General features: G+C 40.8%; 3 protein-coding genes across 4 annotated transcripts in view; 1 reads left to right on the top strand and 2 right to left on the bottom strand.

Annotated features, from left to right (window-relative positions):
• The window catches only part of LOC143879255 (protein EMBRYO SAC DEVELOPMENT ARREST 30-like), a 33,107-nt gene extending 18,358 nt beyond the window's left edge, over positions 1-14,749 (bottom strand). Inside the window, exons 1-7 of one of the 2 annotated variants that reach the window (XM_077381536.1) lie at positions 14,730-14,749; positions 5,381-5,439; positions 5,035-5,252; positions 4,768-4,852; positions 3,100-3,170; positions 2,925-3,013; positions 2,576-2,819 (exon numbers count right to left, since the gene is read on the bottom strand). In XM_077381536.1, coding sequence (XP_077237651.1) covers positions 2,576-2,819; positions 2,925-3,013; positions 3,100-3,170; positions 4,768-4,852; positions 5,035-5,202 — 657 coding nt within the window. In that variant the 5' untranslated portion in view covers positions 5,203-5,252; positions 5,381-5,439; positions 14,730-14,749. Of the gene's footprint in view, positions 1-2,575; positions 2,820-2,924; positions 3,014-3,099; positions 3,171-4,767; positions 4,853-5,034; positions 5,253-5,380; positions 5,440-5,815; positions 6,378-14,729 lie in introns of those variants that run through there. The other variant, XM_077381535.1, reaches the window with a different exon arrangement.
• An 864-nt stretch (positions 14,750-15,613) lies between these two features.
• LOC143878122 (uncharacterized) lies at positions 15,614-16,984 on the top strand. The gene is made up of 3 exons (XM_077380438.1): positions 15,614-16,217; positions 16,575-16,828; positions 16,922-16,984. Exons 1-3 carry the CDS (start codon positions 15,614-15,616, stop codon positions 16,982-16,984), a joined length of 921 nt encoding a protein of 306 aa, XP_077236553.1.
• Positions 16,985-18,128: 1,144 nt separating this feature from the next.
• LOC143878120 (origin of replication complex subunit 2-like) lies at positions 18,129-18,634 on the bottom strand. Its single transcript, XM_077380437.1, has 2 exons — positions 18,421-18,634; positions 18,129-18,325 (listed from the first exon to the last, which is right to left on the bottom strand). The coding sequence occupies exons 1-2, from the start codon at positions 18,632-18,634 to the stop codon at positions 18,129-18,131; spliced, it is 411 nt and encodes a 136-aa protein (XP_077236552.1).
• Positions 18,635-19,529: the final 895 nt, after the last annotated feature.

The raw sequence follows: 19,529 nt of genomic DNA, 5'->3' as shown, positions 1-19,529 counted from the left end.
CTGATGGAGATTTTTTTCTTCTTCTTTCCTGGTTTTTGGCGACCTTGAAGCTTCCTTTTAAAGATTGATAGACCTCCTTTAGTGGCCTGAAGCAACGGTGGTTTGTGGTAATGGTTATTTCTCTTGGGTTGGATGCCACCTCTCAAGAAGGAAACTTCTCCTTTACTACAACTAATTGAATTCCGCACAGAAGAGACGTGTTTCCTTCCGTAGTGACACATTCTCTCCTTAACCCTATTAAGTTTCTAAATTATCTTTTTAGGACTCTCATTAGATTTCCTTGGGCCCAACAAAAATCCTGATTGTATATCATTTCCTCCTGTTGAAGTGATTCCGATAGCCTTTGTTCATAGGCCATTTATTTTGGGTATTAATGCTCTCTGAAAATCCTTTTGATTGGATTTTCCAGGTTTTCTTTTTTGACTTGTCGTACGAGTCCCTGATTCCTCTGGTTCGATCCGTGACACCCCGATTGATTCAAGTTCAAAAGATTGGGATAACAGCTCTTTTTCCTCCCTTACTCCTTTTCCTAGAAAAGCTTTTCCTTTTCTCGCTCGGAATGAATTTTTCTTTGGCAATGGCATGATAGTACTTTGGTTATCTTCCGCCTCTTGAAGAGTACTAGAAATTTCTTCTTTGTTTGTTGGGCAATGGTTTTGATTAGATAGCATCCCTTCTTCTACCTCCTTAGTATTTATTAAGAAGCTTCTTGAACCTACCTTAAGGTGGATGAAAGGAATCTGGTATTTCCATTCCGAGGATAAAACTTTAGCAAAGGCGTAATTTATGCAATGATCGTGATTGCCCGTCAACTGAACTTTGATTACCTGCCCAAAGAGCCTCCCCAAGGCCTCAATTGTTGATGGTGTCCATGCATGTAGCGGGATATCGTAGAATCTAATCCATCTAACTTTCATAGAAGAGGTGAGCATTGGGTTCCGGGGTTTCAACGAAGAGAGGAAGTCACCAAAGACGTTGTTTCCTCCGTCAAGGATCCATTTTGCTTGGGATTTCGACTCAAAGCTGAAGAAGACTAATAATGGGCCAATGTGGAAAGGTTTTGGTAATTGGGGCATATTCCAAAGACTTTTGGCATTTAACCATACCTCTTCGAAGCTCCATTTGATGTTATTCATTGATCCCACCAAGCATCTTCTAAGAGCCAATGCTCGATCTTCAACCTGCTTAATCGGGATTCTAATTTCACTTCACGGGGGCCTCTGCAGAGTTTGATCATATGGGTCAAATCACTCGAACCTCCTAAGGGACTCCTTCCTCGAGCTCCTTCCTTACGCCTCATCAGACACCTCCAACAAAGGCTCTGACTTCCAAAATTTCTATACCCACAGCCTGGGCATTTCCAATCTGATTGGTGCGAGGAGGTGGTCCTACCCCCCCCCCCCCCCCGATCAAGAACTTCTTCTAACTCCTTGACATTTTCGGGCGAGTGACTCCCTCGCATCTTTCTTCTTCTTTTTTATTGAAAATTGACAAATATATTCATACAAGCAAATTTACAATGAGGACCAGTAGTCCCACCAGATTTACATAGTAAGAATTGCCCAGGAACATTCTCCTTGGCCCAATAGAAAAAACCCATTCCCCCTTACATTAACAAATAACAATAGCCTCAATTGTATCGAATCCAACAAAAAGTGACATTTGTGGGCCCCACCAAGTCAAGATCGTGACCTGCCACGTCACATAGACTTCTCCACCACTTTCCAACTGGCAAATTCGATTTTCAAAAATCCCGCTCAAAGGCCCAGAGCTATTGTGCGCCCCTAACCGTGCACAATAGCCAACCCATCAACATCATCCGATCTCCAACGGATCTTTATTCTCCGAGGCAAGATACAAATAGGGATGTAGCCTCTCAGTAGAGCTTTTTGGAAGCTGAACGAGCAAGTAACCCTAACCGCTGGGCCTCTCTGAAGAAAAACCCCATTTTCTCAATAGAGGGCCAAACTATTAACCTCAAAAGAATTAATAGTTTAAGTCCTTTGGTGAATTACAAGGATAAACAGAATTACAAAGTCCAAACACTGTCAAAGGAATAAAATATGAGTGACAGAGTTAAATCAAGGGTGCTAGTTCATTGTAGCATTAACAGAATTATAGAACAGACCAACCGTCCATTGCTTGCCTTTGAATCCAAGGTGTTCAGTTCCAACTTGGATGACAAGCACAATTAACTGAGGCACACAGAAGACAAAAGTATTTAGAGGTAGTTAAACACTGCTAACATCTCAACATGTCTGGTGACATTCTTAACATCTCCACAACAGAAGTTGCTAATATTCATGTAATTTATGGTTACCATGCTACAAACAATATTTGAAATATCCTTCCGTACTGCAAGATTCAAACCAATGTAAAATACACTATGATATTCATTTTCTTAATTTCTATAACAGACTTGATGAAGAATTAGACTTATACACCTCCTCTAATTGAGAAGGAAAAATAAAAAATGACAATCATTGTTAGCATTCTACAAATTTTAGAAGTTCCCTTCGTCGAAATATGAATAATAGAGTATGAATACCAACAATCTGAGAAAATATCCTCTCACCTGAAGGCACCCGCCATCAGTAATCACTAACCCAATAACCTTTGTCTTCTTTAATGTCGGTAAGACTTCTCCAATATAAAAATTGGGTGAGGCAGAGTGTTTGGGTGTAAAAATAGGGAACTTTTTCCGTTTTCTTGCTTCTTGCAGACTTTTAGGCAAGCTCCTCACAATGATTACATCATCCCTAAGTGCTGCTATGAACTGCTCCTCATTGTAAAGATAAGAAAAGCTCTTGAATTTGGAACTGTCAAAAGTATATTAAAGGGTGAGAAGAAAGCAAGAAATATTAGAAGAATTTCCATAAGAATTAACATTTGAAGAGTCAAGCAATGGAAGCTAGCAAGAGAACCTGATGCCTTTTGAGCGAGTACTTTCTTGGATCTCTGGAATGACAAGAGTAGCATTTAGAAGCCTGGATATGGTGACAAGATCACAGATCTAGAAAATGAAAAAAACATGTCACAAACACTCAATAACAATCACCAAAAAAAAAAAAAAATCTTTCTTAGATGAAAGAATCCTACCGAAGATCTTATCTTCTCAAATCCACCAAAAATTTTGGCATAAATGAACCCATTGTTCTGCTCTCTTGGAACTGTAACAAAAATTAACCACAAAAGAATAAGTAATTCGGTTACATATGGTACACCTAAAGCATGAGAAAGTCCAACCACCTATATCCAATAGATAAAATGAAAAACCATACTAATAATGTGAAATAAAAGCAAAAAAAAAGAGAAAATTTTGAAGCCTTTGTGGTGTGTGTGTGTGTGTGAATGAAGGGTGCAGCCAAAATAGGAAACTCGTCATTAGAAACACATGGAGTTAAGATATGCACTACAATATAAAAGCAAAGTCTCCTGCTAAAACTAAAAGGTCTCATGCTAAAAGAAAGAACTGTACCTGCAATTCGGGTCTAACATTGTCCACAACCATTTTAAAGAATGCACAGTAACCACATCATTTCAAACCATGTCCCATCCTATTTCCAGTTAAATTGGTTGGTGTTTTCAATGAGAATTGATTTCATCCATCAGTGGAGACTTGCAACTTGTTATGCTGATAGACTGGAGAGGGTAAAGGGGGGGGAGCTCAGCGGTTCTTTATAAAACCAAATTTCCAGTCGGTTGCAAAATTGACGTTTATTCGTAGTTTCATACCTGTGACTATCTTGACATTTTTCATTGATTCTAATTGGATTTGACTTTATTTTTCTTATTTCATGGAACTATGGTTTGCATCCAATGAAACGGGGTTGCGGATGGATTTCCCAATTTGGAGAAACCGTATCCTTAGAAAACAAAAAGGGGAGTCAAGTGTTATAATCTTGTACATGGCACATTGATAACTAAATTTTTTTTTAACGTGAGATAGAAAAACAACACAAGTAGAAATGAGCTTGGACAGCCAACTTATTATATTGTTTTCATATGTGAGATGACTGTTGTTTGCAGTGTTCTCAATAACGGGAGTGGTGGCATTCTGCATACGCAACAGAGTGTGTTCTACACACATTGATCTGGACTACCATGAGAGGAACACCCATGAGAGCTATTAGGGAAGGGATGGTACCTCATGCAAACCTACGCAAGTATTCAAGAACCTAATCTGAGGTATCTCTAGAATTCTGTGAATTCTTATTGGATATTTTGAGTAACCAACATATGACTCTTACTGAATAATCATTATGGAGGGCTTAAAAGATTTCAACATAAGATCCACAATTCTTTGACGAAGATGACATAACTTCATTAAGAAACAAAAAGTTTAAAAATGAAAATCATAGGGCAACAATGGCCCTAAAAACATCTAAGGTCTATCCACTCCTGATTTGGTAAGCTCATCGGCTAGGTCGTTAGCAGTCCATGGGACAGAACAAGGATAACCTAACAGACAAAGATATATGAAATTGACACCTCATGTAGGTTTAAGTTTTCCTGTTCTATTTTCTCTATATGATTCTAAGTTCGTGTGCATCTTGGATTCAATGTGAGCCTGTGAATCCAGTTCAAGCATATACGTCATAAACAGATTTTTTGAATCATCTATCTTAATCCCACATTGGCATAACAAAGCTTCATAATTCTGCAATCTGCAACAATGCGGTTTTGTATCTGAACTGCAGTACTAACAATTGCTCCCCACGAGTAAAATACAATAAAAAATTAGAAGGCAGTTTGAACAAGCATTACTAGGATATCCGCTTCTAGGGTTAGCATATGGTTGCAGATCCTCCAAAGATTTCACAGACCCCCATAACCGTCTGTATCGTACGTCCTGCAATACCAACAAAAAAAAGAACCCAATTAACCAAATGTACTTAACAAGCAAAGATTTCATCTCCCGCAAAAGTGAGCCGCGAATTGGCATTTTGCGAAATTGCCTAGACAATCCCTAATAATAACAATATAAACACAATAATCAAGAAAAGAAATAAAGCGACATCAGAACTAGTCTACCTGTTTCCCTATTTTGGGAATGAAATCATCACCATAACCCACTGACGACCGGTATGGTACCAAATCTTCGCTCGAATACTTGGCAATAAAAAGGTGAACCAGCAAAGAAAAGGCAATTAAGACAGCTCCAGAGAGCATCACCCATTTTAACTTCGATTTGAATAACATCTTACATTACAGGAAGCATTTCCAACAAGCCTCGAGTAGAAATCCAATCACTACATCGCGAAGCACAAAAAGAAAAAAGAATTCTATGCATCAGATAAAGAAAACAGCAAAATCATGGATAGATCACAATCCATTAATCATCCAACAAAACACACAAAAAAGAAACAGGAAATCTCACAAGAAAGCAATTCCAAGAAGTCTCGCGTAGAAATCCAATCAATGCATCACGAAGCACACCTAATGCAGGGATCAACACCATTCATTAAGGGAAAAAAACCCTAAAAAGAACGACTGTAACAGATAAAGAAAGCAGAGAAAATCTTATATAGATCACAATCCATTAATCAACCAAGAAAACATAAAAAAAAAAAAAAAATACAGCAAATCTCACAAGAAAAGCGAGTCTCAACAGATCTCTCATCAAAGAAACAAAAGATAAGCTATTAACCCTAGAAGAAAGCAAGAACTTATAAAGAACTAGGTTTTAAAAATAATAGATTATCGAAAAAAGATGAATCAAGGCTACAATTCTATTGAAAATTTGGAAAGATTTCACAATAATATCAAACATCTGGCGCGAAATTATAAACCCTAGAACAAATCGATGACATACCTTGGCGTCACAAATCGGAAGGGGAAAAAATCCGAATGCTGATGCTTTCAAAAACCCTACGAACGAAATCAAAATAAAATAGGCATAAAGACAAAAATGGAGATGAACTGATTTTACTCTTTTGTGTAAGGCTAAAAGGCGAGTTGATATTGACTGGGCCCATCTAGTGTGGGCCTTGTGTTATTCTTTTAAGTTAATCTGGACGGTTCATATAGTAAAGACTTGGATTAGGGTTTCAGGAACTTGAACAAGGTAAAACAAGATGAAAAAAACAAAAAGGACTTGCAAGATCGTTGGGAATGAAACATCTGCCTGAGCTTGGCCGGAATTAGGGTAGCAATGGCCGAATCAAGGGTTTGGTGTGAAGAGACAATGAAAAATCAGTGGTTTGATGCGATTCCTTGAAGGTTATATAGCAAAAGGGGAATAGAGTAACAATGGAGAGGAGATTGCCGGCCGGAATTTGGCCGGAATCCGTAAGGAAGTTAAGCCGGAGAAGGAGAAGAAAGGGTTAGGGGAAAAAGATTGGGGTTTGGCCTCTTTTTAGCTCTCTCGCTCTCTCTCTTTTCTGTTTTGATCCAGAATGAGAACATAAGCTCGTTTTATCGCAAAAAACACGAAAAATTATGAGCCCCTTTAGTTGTCTTTGGTCACCCCCAATTTGACATTTTCTTTTGTATTGTGTTAAACAATTGGGTGGTCCATGTAAGAAGATAGGGGTGATATTTGAGCTCTTTCTTTATTGCTTGCAAAACTGATAAAGGCACTCCCAGGTTGGATACCTCACCCCTCTTGTGTCCTGGTTAACTTGGCAAATGGTTAATACACCCCCCTTCTTCTACACTATGCCAAACTACACTATAAACTACACTTGCTTATTGAGCAAACCTTGGCGGATTTTTATGAAATTTCGTAAGGACCTAGCTGGGATCCTAACCTACCCTAGGGCGTAATTTGGGACGCTAGATCACTAGTTTGAAGGGATTTTTATTCAGAATGATAGATTGGGGTTTGGTCAAAATGGTGTCTACAAATATGCATTAAATACAGGGGGTTTCCCCTCCTAAGAAACTAGTAAAATAATGAAAAAGAGAATGATGAGGACCAACATACGAGGAGTCCTGATGGTGTCAGAAGGGTATTGGGGTCTTTTTCCCACCCGATTTCGAAGCTTAGCCCTTTTTGGTTCTTGTTTTAAAAGGTGCCCGTAATTCGTAATTTCACTAAACATTGGCCCTCATTCCGTACTTTTCTCATTTAACTGCTCCCTCCACAAAGGTCAATTCTTTAATTGCCAACTAGAACTCATGACCAGATATTTAAATGAGGAGAACAGTACGGAATGTGGGCTGATGTTTGGAGAAATTACGGATTATGGGCAGCTTTTAAAACAAGAACAAAAAATGGGCTAATCGTCAAATTTGGGTGGTGAAAAGACCCTGATACCCTTCTGACATCGACAAAGTCCTCATTTTTCATTACTGCCTATTAAATTGGCGCGCTTCACGAGGCTTCTTTTGGTTAGTTTGAATGTGTATTTGAACCGACAGAACCTTGGGTTCGTTTCTATCTTGGCCGTTGGAAATACGTCTCTTTTGGCTTATAATCTTTTCTCTTCTCTTTTGCTTCTCATTATTTTCACCGCTAGCGTACCAATTATTTCTGCCGGCGTACCCACTATTGGCTTATAATTTTGCCATTTTCTTTTGGTCCTCATTATTTACGCCATCGTAACCATTATTTCCGGCGGAGTACCCACTTTTGGCTTGGAATCTTTTCCCTTCTCTTTTGGTCCTCATTATTTCCGCCGGCATACCCATTTTTGGCTTCGAAATCGTTTCCCTTCTCTTTTAGTCCTCATTGATTACGCCGGCGTACCCATTATTTACGCCAGCGTACCCACTTTTGGCTTAGAATCTTTTCCCTTTTCTTCCGGTCCTCATTATTTACGCTGGTGCACCAATTATTTCCGCCGGCGTACCCTTAATATTCCGACGTCGTACTCTAGAATCCGGCGGTGTTATCAGCCAAAAGAGAAGTGAGGACCAAAAGAGAAGTTAAAAGTTTCTAAACCAAAAGAGATGTATTCAATAACGTTACCGTTATAAGCCAAAAGAGAAGTGAGAAAAAGATAATGATTGACTTTGGGTTAACCGTCAGCGTTCCAAAAAGTTTTCCAACACGTGTCAAGCATCCATCCCTCTCTAGTTATTTCCGACGGCCAAGATAGAAACGAACCCAAGGTTCTATGAGTTCAAATACACATTCAGACGAACCAAAAGAAGCTGAATGACGTTTCTGTTGATGTCAGAAGGGTATCATGGTCTTTTTCCCACCCGATTTTGACGATTAGCTCGTTTGTTGTTCTTGTTTTAAAAGCTACCCGCAATTCGTAATTTCTCCAAACATTGGCCCACATTCCGTACTTTTCTCTTAAATGTGTGTGTGTGTGTGTGTGAGAGAGAGAGAGAGTAAAACAATTTGCTAGATGAGAGAAAAATTAAAACAATTTGCAATTTTCATGGTTCCATTTGAGACAACATTTTGGGCAGTGATAAATCAACCCCCGACCCTAGAGAAAGACACATATGCTCTGTTTGGTTGCTTGTAGATGACTGGGAGAATAGGAGAAAAATAAGTCAAAGAGAATTAGACAAGAATGGAAGAGAGTGGAAGATGGGGAGAATATTAGGAGGGAGATTTGCGAGTAGTGTTTGGTTGCGCGAGGAAATTAGCGGAAGATGTAGGGTGTCATTATCAAAATATAGGTGCAAGAAAGAGAAAAGTAATAGAGAGAAAAAAAATAAGTCAAGAATTTATCCTAATTCCCCCAACAATTTTTCCATTTTGGTGAAAAAAGGGGAAAAGATTATGGAGGGGGGGGACATCTCCGCCACGTAGGCGCCACTTAGGATAAAAACCAATAATGATGTCTAGAAGTTGTCTAGTGGTCAGAGGTGTAAATGACAACCAAAAATGCTTTGGGGAGATCTCATGCATTTGAAACTCCTACAACCACCCCCCCCCCCAAAAAAAAAAAAAAAAAAAGGCATCGAAACAGACCAATAAGGGGTTGATTTATCACTCCCCAACGTTTTGGGGCCAAGTGTATCATAGTTTTAAAACTCCCTTACATCTTCGTCCCTAACGGCCTTCAATACAATTTAATACTTATATTCACAGTGAAGGATATTTTAATCATTTAATATAATAGAAATTTATTCATTTACATAGAAATATAACAATATCTGGGTCACGTGACTTTTCAAAATTAAAATTACTATATCTTTGATTGGTGGATGATCTGATACTTCGGTCAACAAATATAAAAAAAGAGGACATCTACTATAATAAGCTCGGAGGAAAAGCCAAAGTTTTTTGAATTTTTTGAAAATTCGGTAGGATTGACACCTCACTTTTTTTTACTTTTTCTAACAAAGGCACCCATTCAACCCACATATTTTCAATCCTACCCCTTCCTTTATGCTTTTTAACAAAAGCACCCATTCAACCCACATATTTCAATCCTACCCCCTCATTTTTTCTACATTTTTTTTAAATGATGTTTTTTTTGTTTCATATACTTTTTTTTGGCCATGTCATGCATTTTTTTACTTTTTTACACAACAATTCATTAGAAAAATTTGTATCATATACTCTTTTTTTGTCGCACCGTGCATTTTTTTTTTACACTTCTTTTGTATTTTTTCGTTACTTTGTAAGTGGTTATGCATACTTTTTTGCATATTATTTCTACATATTTGTAACTAATTTTTTTTAGTATCGTAGTCCTTTTTTAGGCCGTGTCGGGTATTACTAGTATTATATATAGGGGCTCACATTTTCTGGTCCGTCAACCCGAAATTGGGGAGAAAAACTTATGGGCAATGAAGATGCCCAGAAGTACCTCCTGGGGGCTCGATGCATATTCCAAACCCGGAATGAAGCTTCTCATCTCATCTGCTGTTTGGCAATGTGAAAGACATTGACTTCTGGAAAGACCCCTGGTATTCAAATGGCCCAATATGTCACCAATACACAGAAGGTTGCTTGTTCAACTCTTTCACCAGATCGATTACCAGTGTCTGTATATACTCTAATGGTGACTGGGATCCAGGCTTGCAGCTCCAGCACCCAGGCATTCAACCAATCCTTCAATCAGCTTTATCCATTCCCGACCAGCATAACAAACCCATTTGGAAACCTACCAGCACCGGAGTGATGATGCCAAAATCCGGATCTGGGCGTCGGACGAGCGCTATCGGCAAAACCAGCAGCTTAGGTTGGTAGAGCTCCTATTCATGGGTGCCTGCGCTCATAGAAAACAACGTTAGAAGGGCCCCGGAGTGGGGACTCGGGGGCACCCTCCGACGCTCAAGTCAGGTATCGGTATCACAGGTATCTAAGCAAGACTAATAGAGATAAACATGCTTACGGGGGGAAGAAGAGTCTCCCTTTACCATTGAGCAAAGGGGTGCCTTTTATAGGCTTAGAGTTCTTACACCATGTTTTTGTGTATAAGCCATGTTTCCTTGTCCATGACAAGTTTTTAGCATGTTTGGCACTTGTCGTAGTGCTTGCCATGCATTAGCCTGTATGCCATGTGTCCAAAGTAAAAGGGGAATTTATTTAGTTTTCCCCCAACACTTGTCTTTATACTTTTCTTGATCATAATTAGATTCTTTTGGTATAAGGGTGATACGTGGCGGGCTCTAACGGTCCTGCCGTATTTTGTCCCTATCATAATACCCCCTACTCTTTTGGTCCATTAAATGGACCAAGGGAGTAAGTTCCTTTGTCTGGTCAAAGAATTTAGTGACGAGGGTATTAATGGGAATCTGGGAAGGCGAATGAGCGTGCTGCTACATTCGGCAGTTCTTTCTCGATGGGCCTTTTCTCCATCTAAGTGGAATAACCGTAGGGTGATCGGACCCTTGTCCTGAGGTCCAAGCCTTTTTTTGCTCGACCGGGCTTTTTTTCCATCTAAGTGGAATTGTAGTAGTAAGGCCGGACCCTTTTGCTGGGTTTTGAGCCTTTCCCATCGTACTTGGTGTTTTCCATCTGGTGGAGTTGTAATGGCCTTGTCGGACCCTTGTGCTGGGTTCTGAGCTTTTCCCACCGTACTTGGTATTTTCCATCTGGTGGAATTGTAGTGGCCTTGTCGGACCCTTGTGCTGGGTTCTGAGCTTTTCCCACCGTACTTGGTATTTTCCATCTGGTGGAATTGTAGTGGCCCTGCCGGACCCTTGTGCTGGGTTCTGAGCCTTTCCCACCGTACTTGGTATTTTCCATCTGGTGGAATTGTAGTGGCCCTGCCGGACCCTTGTGCTGGGTTCTGAGCCTTTCCCACTGTACTTGGTGTTTTCCATCTGGTGGAGTTGTAGGTAGGGGTGGCCAGAACCGAACCAGACCCGAAGAACCGAACCGGAACCGAAGAACCGAACCGGAACCGAACTGTTTAAAAATACTTTGGGTCCGGTTCAATTCCACTGATGGAGAACCAAACTTATTCGGTTCGGTTCCGGGTCTAATATTTTCGGTTCGGTTCTGGAACCGAAGAACCGAACTTTTGAATATATATAATATTTTTTATATTTCTATTATACATATACTTATTAATATAAATTACTTATAATATTAATAAGTAATAGTTAATATATACTATTCTTATAATAAGAAAGTAACTTATATTATAACTTTAATTAAAAGTTTTTTATAAATTATAATTAGTAATTAGTAATTAGCCATTAGAACCGGAGAACCGAACCGGACCGAACCGATTTTGTTCGGTCCGGTTCGCTTCGGTCCTACTATGTACTACGGTTCGGTTCGGTTCTTACGGTTCATGGAACCGAGAACCAAAAAAAAAAAAAACCGAGAACCGAGAACCGAACCGGTTGGCCACCCCTAGTTGTAGGGGCCCTGCCGGACCCTTGTGCTGGGTTCCGAGCCTTTCCCACCGTACTTGGTATTTTTCATCTGGTGGAATTGTAGCGGCCCTGCCGCACCCTTGTACTGGGTTCTGAGCCTTTCCCACCGTACTTGGTATTTTTCATCTGGTGGAATTGTAGTGGCCCTACCGGACCCTTGTGCTGGGTTCTGAGCCTTTCCTACCGTATTTGGTGTTTTCCATCTGGTGGAGTTGTAGGGGCCCTGCCGGACCCTTGTGCTGGGTTCTGAGCCTTTCCCACCATACTTGGTGTTTTCCATCTGGTGGAATTGTAGTGGCCCTGCCGCACCCTTGTGCTGGGTCCTGAGCCTTTCCCACCGTACGTGGTATTTTCCATCTGGTAGAATTGTAGTGGCCTTGCCGGACCCTTGTGATGGGTTCTGAGCCTTTCCCACCGTACTTGGTATTTTCCATCTGGTGGAATTGTTAAGTTCTAACTTGGTTGGCGAGAATACTTCTAATGCACCCCTGTAGGGCGTCTTATTCGTGGAAGGACTATCTTCCCCTCGAGTGATCAGTTCGGGGTTAATGGGTCCCGCTTGCCCTTTAAGGTGAGGTCTTTTTTTCATGGGGAGCGTTTTAGGGTATGTTCGGGGGGATCAGCCCAGATGCTACCTCTGTCCCACTCCCTGTCTTTTTCCGGCCCTTTATTTATTGTGGGCCGGAATTCGAAAAGTAGAGATACACACATGGCTCAGATAGAAGTGCTATTTCATTGATTTGCCACGGGGAATACATGTCTTTGTCTCTGGAAATGACAAAAGGAGAACAAGCAAACCATACGTCATATCTAAAAAGAAAACACGGACCTTACCCTTCCTTTTCGCTGGTAAAACTCTCGGAGGTTATCCATGCTCCAGCTTCGAGGGACTGGGGTTCCGTTGGTGTCGTGCCTCGTTCTCTCCGACCGTATGAGGTGGATCCGGGCTCCGTTGATGTCGTGCCCTGGTATCTCTGACCGTATGAGGTGGGATCCGGGCTCCGTTGATGTCGTGCCATGGTATCTCCGACCATATAAGGTGGGATCTGGGTTCCGTTGATGTCGTGCCTCGGTATCTCCGACCGCATAAAGTGGGATCCGAGTTCCGTTGATGTCGTGCCTCGGTATCTCCGACCGCATAAGGTGGGATCCGAGTTTCGTTGATGTTGTGCCTCGGAGGGGTCTTTTTTGGCGATGCTTAGCCTCGGAGAGGGCTTTTGATCTCGGCCTAGGACTTTATAGTCCATCTTTGCCAGAACTTTTAAGCTTGTCCTAGAGGAAGAACAAAAACATGAGTGTTGTTAATATTAGTGGTATGGTGGTATAGAAAATTTGTATTGGTCGCTTTGATTTGGAATAGGCCTCAACTCTCCAAGAGCAGTGTTGAAGGAAGAAGCGATGGAGATACTGGTGATGCCACAACTGAAGTTGATGGTCTGCCCCACCATGTCATCCTTTTTAGATCGTATTTGGCAAAACATGTCGGTGGGGATCGGTGCAATCACAGGCATGTCGGTGGACATCTATCCATGGGGAATCCAGAGAATTGTGTCTGTGACATGGAGAGTTGCTTGGAGAGGGTCTTCATAAAGATGCTTTTCTCGATCGCTTAGGTCTCCGATGTTTTGAGGTGTTTTTGGACTTTGGAGGGCCATCTACCGGCTCGGCTTGTTTGCGGGCCACGTCGGATGTTTGAACACCAACTCGGCCTCAGCCTTGTCAGGCTCGCACACATTGGTCTTTGCATAGAACCGACAATTGTTTCTCATGCCCCCCGGATGTATTAGATGCCTCAAGGGAGCCACACAAGCATAAGCAAATTAATTTTTAAAATTGACTAAAACACCTTCGATCCAAGGGCTTGGATCGTTCAATCTGGGTGTCGTCAGTGGTGGTAGATTATAGTTGTGTTCCCCTTGTTTCAATAATGGCACTTTACTCTTTATTGTGCATTTCTCGAATCAGCTTTTAGAGGTTGTTACCATCTTGAATATGGTCTCAACAACTAATCGGAAATAATACGGGGGCTCTTAACAAAACAAGAGTACGTAGATGCTATTTTATTCTCCACAGCGGGTGGTAAAGACTAAAGACGAGAGACATGTATGTTAATTTGGAAAGGCTCGGCCCATTGAAGCGCGCATAGACATGGCAAGTGATCTCACCCGTTGATTTGGTCTCATAATGGCGCTCTTTTTAGGCCAAAAATATTTTGCCATTTATTACCGAATGAAATCTCCAGTAAGCGTAAGGATTAAATCAACGGCTGCGATTATCTAATATTGGTGCGGTGTATAATGGCCTCATATTTTGATGGAATGGGGCAGCTACGACCTTAATCATTGGGATGTGTGGTGCCCACGATCTGTATCACCACCTCATTGGGTAGGGCCCACCATCTTTTGCCACGCTTTTAGGAATACCATTATTTACTAGATCCCCAAAGTAATGGATTTCACTTATAGCAAGTTAAGCAAATTTAATTCATTTAAATGGGTATCCCTCTTATTATAAAATTAGAAATATAAAGCCAGTTTCCAGAATCGTGAAAACGAGTTCCATCTCCTCGAGGGGTGTCACTACTGAAATCATGGTGTGTGGGTTTTTTTTGTTTAAAACAAGACAATTTATCTCTTCCCCTTCTTCCTCCAGAATGGAAAAACGGGATGTTTTTAGACAGGCCAGGGACACCGAAGAAAGAAAGAAATCGGCTTTCCTTGAATTAGATCCGGTCCACGCTTGGAAAAATGGAAACAACTCCAACTTCCATCTTTGATGGACCGGTCAGAAAAGGAAAGGCCGCACCCCATCCGTCGACCCTCCGGCGTACACAAGAACGGTGCCGGCAGACGATCGACTATTGGATTTATCATGTATATTTCGAACTCTCCCAAGGGTGCCATTATCAAGATTAAGAGTGAGGAAAAAACATCAGAAAATTTCTGCAAGGATTCACAAACTAATTTAAGAGGGTTAGGTCTTACTGGTTTTGTTGAAACCGTCAATGTTTACTGTGTTGGCGATGATCTCTTGATCTAAAACCTGCGGATTGAGAACCGAATAGCTCCGATATATATTTGCATAGATATCGAATTTAGTGTGTGGATTCTTGCCCCCAGCACTTTTCCGAATGGTGGTCCGAGAGAGAGGTCATCCCTTGCCCCCCATTGTGATTTTCTCTGAAACTAGTGTCGTGCTTAGATTTATTTTTCTTTCGGGTCCCACGGATGGCGCCATGGGCGTCGGACGAGCGCTATCGGCAAAACCAGCAGCTTAGGTTGGTAGAGCTCCTATTCATGGGTGCCTGCGCTCATAGAAAACAAGGGGGTGCCTTTTATAGGCTTAGAGTTCTTACACCATGTTTTTGTGTATAAGCCATGTGTCCTTGTGCATGGCAAGTTTTTAGCATATTTGCCACTTGTCGTAGTGCTTGCCATGCATTAGCCTGTATGCCATGTGTCCAAAGTAAAAGGGGAATTTATTTAGTTTTCCCCCAACACTTGTCTTTATACTTTTCTTGATCATAATTAGATTCTTTTGGTATAAGGGTGAAGCGTGGCGGGCTCTAACGATCCTGCCGTATTTTCTCCCTATCATGGAGTCTTTACCCTTTCGAGTGCTTGGAACAGTATCCGCTCTCACAACCCCAAAATCTCATGGTTTTCCTCAGTATGGTACAAAGGCCACATACCAAGGCACAGTTTAATCACTTGGCAAGCTATAAACTAAGGCTCAATACCAAAATGAGGCTTCTGAGATTGGGCATCGCCGGAGAAACCTACTGCCCTCTCTGCAATGCTGATAGAGAGGACATTGACCATTTATTTTTTAAATGTTCATATACCGCTTCGATTTGGAGGTCAATCAAATGGCACTTTTCACGAGGTCAATCAAATGGCACTTTTCACTCAGGGAAAAACCAGCAAAAACTATCGCTGAGGAAGAAATATGGCTGTGTAACAACTCCAAAGGTAAATCAAGACATGCCACTGCTTTCCGCACTGCTTTCTGCGCCACAGTTTACTTCACTTGGAGAGAAAGAAATACCAGAGTGTTTGAATCGAGGAAAAGACACAAAACTGAAATTCTCCATGACATTATCAACTCCATCAGAACCAAAACCCTGTACCTCAAGTTGGATGGCTCCCAAAATGATCTTGAACTGAATCTCTCAAAAAACTTCCAACTTCCAGAGTTCAGAATTATAAAAAATCAGGAATACTGCTCGTGGATCCCTCCAAATAAAGGAAATTGGAAGCTGAATACTGATGCTTCTTTGGCAGATGATCATGCAGTGATTGGAGGCATCATCAGGGCTGATAACAGATCCATTATCTCGGCCTTCTCTCTCCCCAGATCTGCCAAGTCCATTCATGCCTTAGAACTTGAAGCAATCCAGCAGGGCATTTCTCTCGCTCACAAGTATGGTGCTGTGGACTTATGGGTTGAATCGGATTCGAGTGTAGCAGTTTGTTACGAACTTAGATCAGAGAACAAGAAAAAAACAGAGTTCTAAGAAGAAGAAGAAGAAGAAGAAGAAAAGATTCTTGAATTACAGAAAATTGAAGAAAGATAGCTGGTTTCGAGGCACCAGAACATACATTCTACAGATTTTCCATATTCCCTCCTCCTCTGTTTTTCTTATTTATAGCCTATGTACTAGCCTATCTAGTTCTAACTAACTTCCACAACTTCCTAACTGATTCTGTTATGCTCATTCTTTATATGTAATCCTTAAGCCTAGCTGTCACCTCTCTCTTTCTATTGCTGACTCTTCTTGCTGATTGTGAATCTTGCTGGCTCGTTACAATTGCTGGCTCGTTACACAGTTGGAGCAATCACAGGAGAATTTCGCTGTCCTTGGATTTTGATCCCAACAGTTTACAAGATCAGAACCCTTCTTCAAGGCTTCAATCACTGGACCATTTCTCACACCTGGAGAGAAGCAAATGGTGCTGCCGATTATCTCTCCAAAAACAGCTGCCATGTTAAAGGAGAAGACATTCCTTGTTCATCTATCCCAGATGATCTGTGGGACATCTTCCACTCTGACAGTCAGACTATGTTGGCACTCAATTCGAAGGTATTGAGTGCCAAAAAACAGAGTCTGACTATGTTGGCACTCAATACCTTCGAATTTAAAATGATTGCTCATGCTTTCGATTTGTATTTGCAGATTAGATGTATTCCTGGGAGCATGTTCCCCTCTTGTTTGGCCTTCGAGCCCCTTAGCTTGTAATCGTTTTCTCTTATTTATTATATCTGGTCGGGGTCTTGCCTAACCCCAGCTTACCTACGCAAAAAAAAAACTGAAATAGGATCCTGACATAGATAGGGCACGCCCAAATATTCATCTCCATAGGATCATCCTAACCCTTTGATTTGTGAAGCTTTTTTTTCAAGAATTTATTTTATTGGAAATCCTTTTCTTTCGACATCATGTTTTGTTTTGATAGAATAGCATGGGTGGGGGGCACCATTTTACACTTGCTCTGGTACGCCCACTATTTTACACTTCATGCTATAATGGGTGGGGCCCACCATTCTACACCTCATGTTTTGATGTGTAGGCCCACAGTGTCCACCCGAACCCATGCATAGGGTGGGGCCCATCATTATTTATCACAAGAGAGTAGAAACATCAGCTCCCTGTTTTAAATGCATTATAGTTTTTTAGAATACTTTTCTATAAAGAGAGAGATATATATTTCCACTCCCTTTTGTTCATCTTTTCCTAAAAACAATGGCATTCCCACAATCCCACACTTTCCCCCCCCAGAAAATGAAGTCATTTTCAGCTAAAGACAAACAAAAGAGGGTGGAAATATCATTTCCCTTTAAAGAAAGGTAATTTAAACAAGTTTTTGCATCTTTTCAAGAAAAAAATTACTTCTAATTATAAATAGCAATAAATAATTGGCGTGCCAGTTGCTATTATTATCAATAACATGGAGTTTAACATATAAATGATTTTTTAAAATCAATTACTATCATACCTACTTAATTTATTGTTTTTTTTTTTTTTTTTGAGAGGGATAACGAGACTTTTACTAACGTGAAAGCCAATTACATCATGGGGACAAGGTGTCCCACCAATGCAATGGTTTTACAGTGAAATCCCAGAAGAGAGAATCCTCCCCCCAACACACACACGCGCACACACATACGCACACAAAAAAAACACTCTACTTTCTTAAACTCAATATCTATAATTTTTCTTCTCACATAAAAAACAGCAATAAGCCAATAATACTCATATCCATGTTAAATTTGAATTTGAATTTTTCTTCACATTTCATAAAGGATTCTGAATACCAAGACTCCCAGCTCATGCACATTCCCCATAAGTTGTTTTAAGCAATAGGACCAACAACAGTAGTGATTCAATCAATCTCTTGCAACAGCTTAGTGAGTGCCTCAGAATCGAGAGGTATGTAAAAACAGTCCTGGCCATCATCATTCCTTCTAGTCCTGACCAAGTCATGATCTTTGAACTCTGTCAAATGGAAATTCAGTGTGACTTCGCTGCTAACCAGAAGCCGTGGACGGCACATGTTATACAAGTTAGTCAATGGCAGCCCTGGAAAAGAAGCACCCGAATAAATTCATAGTATCACAGATTATCCACACCGAGAAAAAAGGATTAGAATCATGAATTGTGGATATAATACTTACCTTCTTCATCAGAATGAGCAAGTACATATTCAGCAAGGACTTTGAACACACTTTGTGCAATTGGTGTCAAACTCTGCAGGACTATGGCAGCTGTTTTCGCGCTTTGGGCGGTGCCACTGTTGGCAAGAATCAATGGGAAGAAGACCCCTTCCACTTTGTAAGGTGAAAAGGTTGGGACATGGTACCAGCACCAGTTGAACTGTGTCTGAACCATTTTCTTGTCCCACAATAGCATCAAGCCTTAGTTATTATTATAGTTCAAAAAAGTGAGGAATGCAAAGAAGATTCAAGCACACACAAGTAGCTAAAGAAAAAACTAATGAAAAAAAGATGGTCTAAAAAGTAGAAAGTATAGCAGCATAAATACAGTGGCCTCATCAAGAGTTAAAACCAACCCACACTAGAGTATTAGAACCTGACTGTATGTCAGAACGATGTTTTATGTATCTTGCCCCAAAAAACTCCAATATGGTGGGCATTTTAGCTTGCTGATGCAGGCCAAATCAATACCCTGAGTTAGTTTCACACATCATATGGAATCAAGCAAAAGACCACACTAGCCATTAGGAATAATGCCCTTGAGAGAATACCCACACCACATTTCAACTATGGCTTTAATTAATTGACCATGCTTACCATTACTGTGTCCCAGAAATGTAACCTTTTCACAACTAAATGAATGATAGCAAATAAATATTAAAGATGCAGCTAAAGCGACCAAGTTTTACCACTTTACACTCTTAGCTTGTTGTCCCCAATTTCAAGAGTGATGGGAAGGAATGTTTAAGGATGAACTCAACATTGGCAAACTTCACAAGGGAAATGAATCCCAAGGTCAAAGGGTCACCATAGTCAACAAGCATGCAGCAGGCAGGCCATAAGCATGCACGACTCACATTATAAATGTACATCCGTGGGGATTCACCTCTTCACACCAGTGCGTTCAAAGTTCAAACCAACATTTAGGGTAGCAGTCGGAAACTTTTTTTTATTTTATGACATAGGGTATCCCCACCCATTTTAGGGCGGGACTAATCCCTATGCGCGCAATCACCCGTAAACCATGCGCATCGGGTTTACTACAGGGGGGTTCGAACTCTCGTCACTGG

Source organism: Tasmannia lanceolata, unplaced genomic scaffold (genome assembly GCF_043159265.1).
Source record: "Tasmannia lanceolata isolate RefF3 unplaced genomic scaffold, GAP_Taslan_0.1 ptg000006l, whole genome shotgun sequence".
NCBI classification, from domain to species: domain Eukaryota; kingdom Viridiplantae; phylum Streptophyta; class Magnoliopsida; order Canellales; family Winteraceae; genus Tasmannia; species Tasmannia lanceolata.
This window is presented reverse-complemented; position numbering and strand designations above follow the sequence as displayed.